At 42.5% G+C, this 4,461-nt stretch overlaps 1 protein-coding gene across 1 annotated transcript; it reads left to right on the plus strand.

Annotated features, from left to right (window-relative positions):
* Nucleotides 1-1,060: 1,060 nt before the first annotated feature.
* On the plus strand, nt 1,061-3,402 carry FASTKD5 (FAST kinase domains 5; the record flags this gene model as incomplete). Its single annotated transcript, XM_084246921.1, has 1 exon — nt 1,061-3,402. Exon 1 carries the CDS (start codon nt 1,192-1,194, stop codon nt 3,400-3,402), a length of 2,211 nt encoding a protein of 736 aa, XP_084103047.1. The 5' UTR covers nt 1,061-1,191.
* Between the last annotated feature and the right edge of the window lie 1,059 nt (nt 3,403-4,461).

Below are 4,461 nucleotides of genomic sequence, written 5' to 3' on the forward strand. Positions count from 1 at the left end.
TTAATCATTTCAAAAAAGCAAAAGTTAAGCAAAATCAATTTCATAGCCTCTCATTGTTTCTGTCACAAGAGAAAAATGGAACTTGTGCTGCTCACAAGCAGGAAAATCATCATTGCTAACTTGCTGCCTCCAGAAGAAAACTGTGCTGGTCCCCTGGCTTGTTTCCAGGACAGTCATGTGAATTGGTGTCCTTGAACTATGAATTCATCTTTGAGAAGCCAGCTGTTTGCTTCATGAATTGACTGTGAGCAGGGCATTTGCCTTCTGCCCTTCCCCATCAAAGTGAGTTTTTGAGTATGCTTCCTAGTTGCATGACTATTCTAATAGGGATTTAAACCCCATATAAGCCTCCTGGAGAGGAGAATAGGGGCCTTCTAAAAAGTATAGGAGTAATGTTAGAACAATAGACTTTTGTAGTTGTAGTTTTTAATTTCGTGTTTTAGGAACAGAGAGGGCTATTGTAGAAATAATTAATTGAACTTTATACCAAATCCCAAAATTCCACTTTTTTCATTTGGTGTTAGCATGGCAACTTTTACCAATTTTCTTATTCTCCAGGGATGCCCTTTTATGAGTTGATAGCAGATATGGAATGTTACTGTCTTTGCTCTTTTTGGAAATTTGCCTTTCTCCTTCCTGTTAGGTGTTAGCAGAGCCACCATCTCCTCTCTAACCATCCCTGCTTTCCTTCTACAGTAAGGGAAGTCTGACCAGAGGACAGTGGAAGTCCAGAAAGAAGTGTGGACTGAGTAGCAGTTCAGAGAACTGCTGAGTGTACCCTGGGTCTAGCCTTTCCTGTCTTTATGTAAGGCATCTGGAATTTATCCTTGATGTATACTGTCGTGCATTTTATCTCAGTTTTGATTTAGTTTGGTTTGGTTTTCACTACCATTGAACTTACTTGAGTGAACAGCAGTGTAGAGTTAATCCACTTCTTGTAATGTGTGAATTTTGGTATTGTGATAGGTGGAAACCACTTATTCTTCATCTACCCTTTTTTCAGTATCTGGCACCAATTCTGGCCCTGTCACTTGTGATCCATGGTTCTTGTGAATGCCGAAGATTTCCAGGCAGTTTCTGTGGAATGCCTCCCCGACACCTCTGATCGAGCACCATAGAAACAAGAAATTTCCTGGTCAAACCTGGGAGGACTGTGTTCTGACTGCCACAACGGTCAGTACTGACACCAGAATGATGACCACTCTCAAGTTGTTAAAACCTTTAGGAAATCGAGTGTTTTGCAGTCCTTTAGTCTGCAGTGCAACCCATAGAGTGGCATACTGGAATGTGGGATGCTGTCCACAGCACAGGGGACAAGAGTCTCCAGAACATAGTAGCCTGCACCATCCGGCCAAAACAGTTAAGAACATTTGTAGTGTCACCTCTTCGCAGGGAATGCTGACAACCAGCAGTGCCCTCCCGGGTTTGGAATTCAGCAGGGCTTCTGCCTCTAAGGCCAGCACATTAAAGCCGGGCTCACTCAGGGCCATCAGAGCTGATGAAGAGGGCATAGAAGTTTTTGATTCCTTTGAAGACCCCCGAGTTTTCCTACAGCTAAGACCAGAATATCAGCTTCATAGCTATAACAGATCTGAGGCTTGTCAGCCTCTGTCTGTTTCAGAAGGTGAACTAATTTTGCACAAAGTCACAGTTTATCAAGATAATCTCCAGCCTGAAACCATTGCTGATTATTTCTGTAAGCTGAGCTCTTTGCCTGCAGAGCAATGTCCTGTTTTGCTGTCCAATACCACCTTTGCTGTGCTCTGCCAGCTGAGTATGAAAAACATAGAGGTCTTTGATGTTCCAGATCTGATCAGTATTTTGAAAGCCTTTGTCAGTTTAGGAATCCCTCACTCCCATTCAATGCTAGATGTGTATGAAACCAAGTTTTGCCATAAGGTATGGGAGATGAGTCTGGATCAGCTTCTCTTGGTGGCTGACCTCTGGCGAAACTTGGGCCGCAAAGTACCTCGATTTTTAGAGATTTTTTTTAGTTACCTTAATTTGCACTGGAAAGATTTATCCTTGTCTCAGTTGATTCACTTAATATATATTATAGGTGAAAATCGTCAGGTACCTCAGGACCTAATGCAGAAACTGGAATCATTGGTTCTCAAGTATATAGACTTGATCAATTTAGAGGAGGTTGGCACAATCTGTTTGGGGTTCTTTAAATCAAGTAGTAGCCTCTCTGAATTTGTCATGCGGAAAATTGGAGATGTGGCTTGTGCTGACATGCAGTGTCTGAGTAGTTATGCCTTAGTGAATATTCTTAAAATGTTCCGTTTTACTCATGTGGATCACACAGAGTTCATGAAACAATTTGGACAGATTGCTCCTCACCGAATTCCTTCCCTGGGAGTTCAGGGTGTCATGCACCTGACCCTTGCCTGTTCAGCCTTACGTTTCCTGCATGAAGGGGTAATGAATGCTGTGGCTGCTTCTTTGCCATGTAGGGTAGCATACTGTCGAAGTAAAGATGTCGCTAAGATTCTTTGGTCATTTGGAACTCTGAATTATAAGCCACCCAATGCAGAAGAGTTTTATACTAGCCTGATAAATGAAATTCACAACAAGTTACCTGAATTCAACCGATACCCAGAACACCTGCCCACTTGTCTTCTGGGCCTGGCATTTTCTGAGTGCTTTCCATTAGAACTGATTGATTTTGCTTTGAGTCCAAGGTTTATCAGGTTAGCTCAGGAGAGAAGTAAGTTTGAACTCATTAAGGAGCTGTGTACTCTTGATGGAACAGTTGGCATTGAGTGTCCAGATTACAGAGGCAGCCGTCTTAGTTCTCACCTTCAGAATGAGGGGTCAGCAATTTTGTGGAATTTAGCAAGGAAAGATATGAACTCAAAACCTGAATTCCTTGAAGCACTCTCTTTACTTGAGACCATGCTGGGTGGTGCCCAGTATGTTAAACACCATATGATTTTGCCTCATACCCGATCTTCCGACTTAGAGGTCCAGCTTGATGTTAACATGAAGCCATTGCCATTCAACACAGACACCACACCGACTGAAGATGGAGCCAAATTGAGGCTTAAGCATGTGGGAGTCAGCCTTACAGATGATTTGATGAATCAGCTACTAAAAGGGAAATCAAGAGAACGTTTCCAGGTTGACAGATTGGGAGCCATGGAGATGACTGGCTTCTGCCCCCCAGACTGCATACAGCACCCACAAGTGAAATTGGCTATTCAGCTGACAAACAGGAACCAGTACTGCTATGGTTCGAGGCATCTACTTGGACTGCACAATATGAAGAGGCGGCAGTTGAATCGACTAGGATACCGAGTGGTGGAGTTAGCCTACTGGGAATGGTTCCCGCTGCTGAAACGAACTCGCCTAGAAAAGCTGGCATACCTCCATGAGAAAGTGTTCACTTCTGCTCTCTGAAGGGCCTTCAGGGGCATTTATAATCGCAAATGCTGTAGATGTTCACTGTACCAGGTGTTAGGACACAATTATAAAAGCCAGAATATAGGTTTGGTAACAGAGGAGACTTAGTTGTGCAGACTGAAGTTTGTGTATGTTACAATGAATTAATTATAGCCTGGCCCACCTGTACAAATTGCTTATTTGTGCAGGTATATAATAAACATCTTTAAATGTCCTATGGTCAAGTCCTATCTTTTTTTGTCTTCTGTGTTTATGGCCTTATCTCATGGTTATTTTGAATTTTTAGGGTAATAGTATAGTTAGACATTGTCTAAAGCCTATTTTTTTAAAGATTTATTTATTTATGCATACAATAACTGGGGTACAGGCCAGAGGTGAGGGGGGTTGAGAGGATTCACCAGAGACAGAGTGGCGAGCAGAGCAGGCAGATTGACTGAAATACATTGCTAGGGGAGCAGTGGTCGAGACGGGAGAGGTCTACTGCGCCATGTGGGTCACTTCCCTCGGTGGGGATCGATCTCGTGCTGCAGTGGCTGTGTATAGCTTCATAGTGCTGTGTCTTAACCCCTAGCGCCACCAGGGAGGCCCTAAAGCCAGTTTTTTTAAAGTGGTTTTCATATACTTTGTTTCAAAATAAGATTTTTTCATGACTTCACTTACATTTCAGGATCTCCTCCCACCCCCATGTTTTCTTTATAGCCTCTAAAATTAATGTTTTCATTCTTGTGTAAATTTGTTTAGTAGTCCTTTGTTGCTGGCTATTCTTGCTTTAAAGAGCTGTTTTAGAATCAGTGAACTTAGTATCTTCCTCTTTGCCCCCCTCGTCTGCTTTTCTACTTCTCTTGCATAAACTCTACACACCCCCTGCCCTCCCAGGATATTTTCATCCTAAAATTGGACCTAGAAGAGAATTATATGAATGCCTGTTGGGTTAGTATTTCCCAAAAATGATGACCAGGCAGAATATTTTTCATGGCAAGTGTCTCAGATGAAAAAATGTATTCCTTTCCATAATAGGAAGTCTAGTGGGTTTCAGATTTGGTTGGTTTTAGAGTC

This window comes from Talpa europaea (assembly GCF_964194135.1).
Source record: "Talpa europaea genome assembly, chromosome: 11".
Classification (NCBI taxonomy): Eukaryota; Metazoa; Chordata; class Mammalia; order Eulipotyphla; family Talpidae; genus Talpa; species Talpa europaea.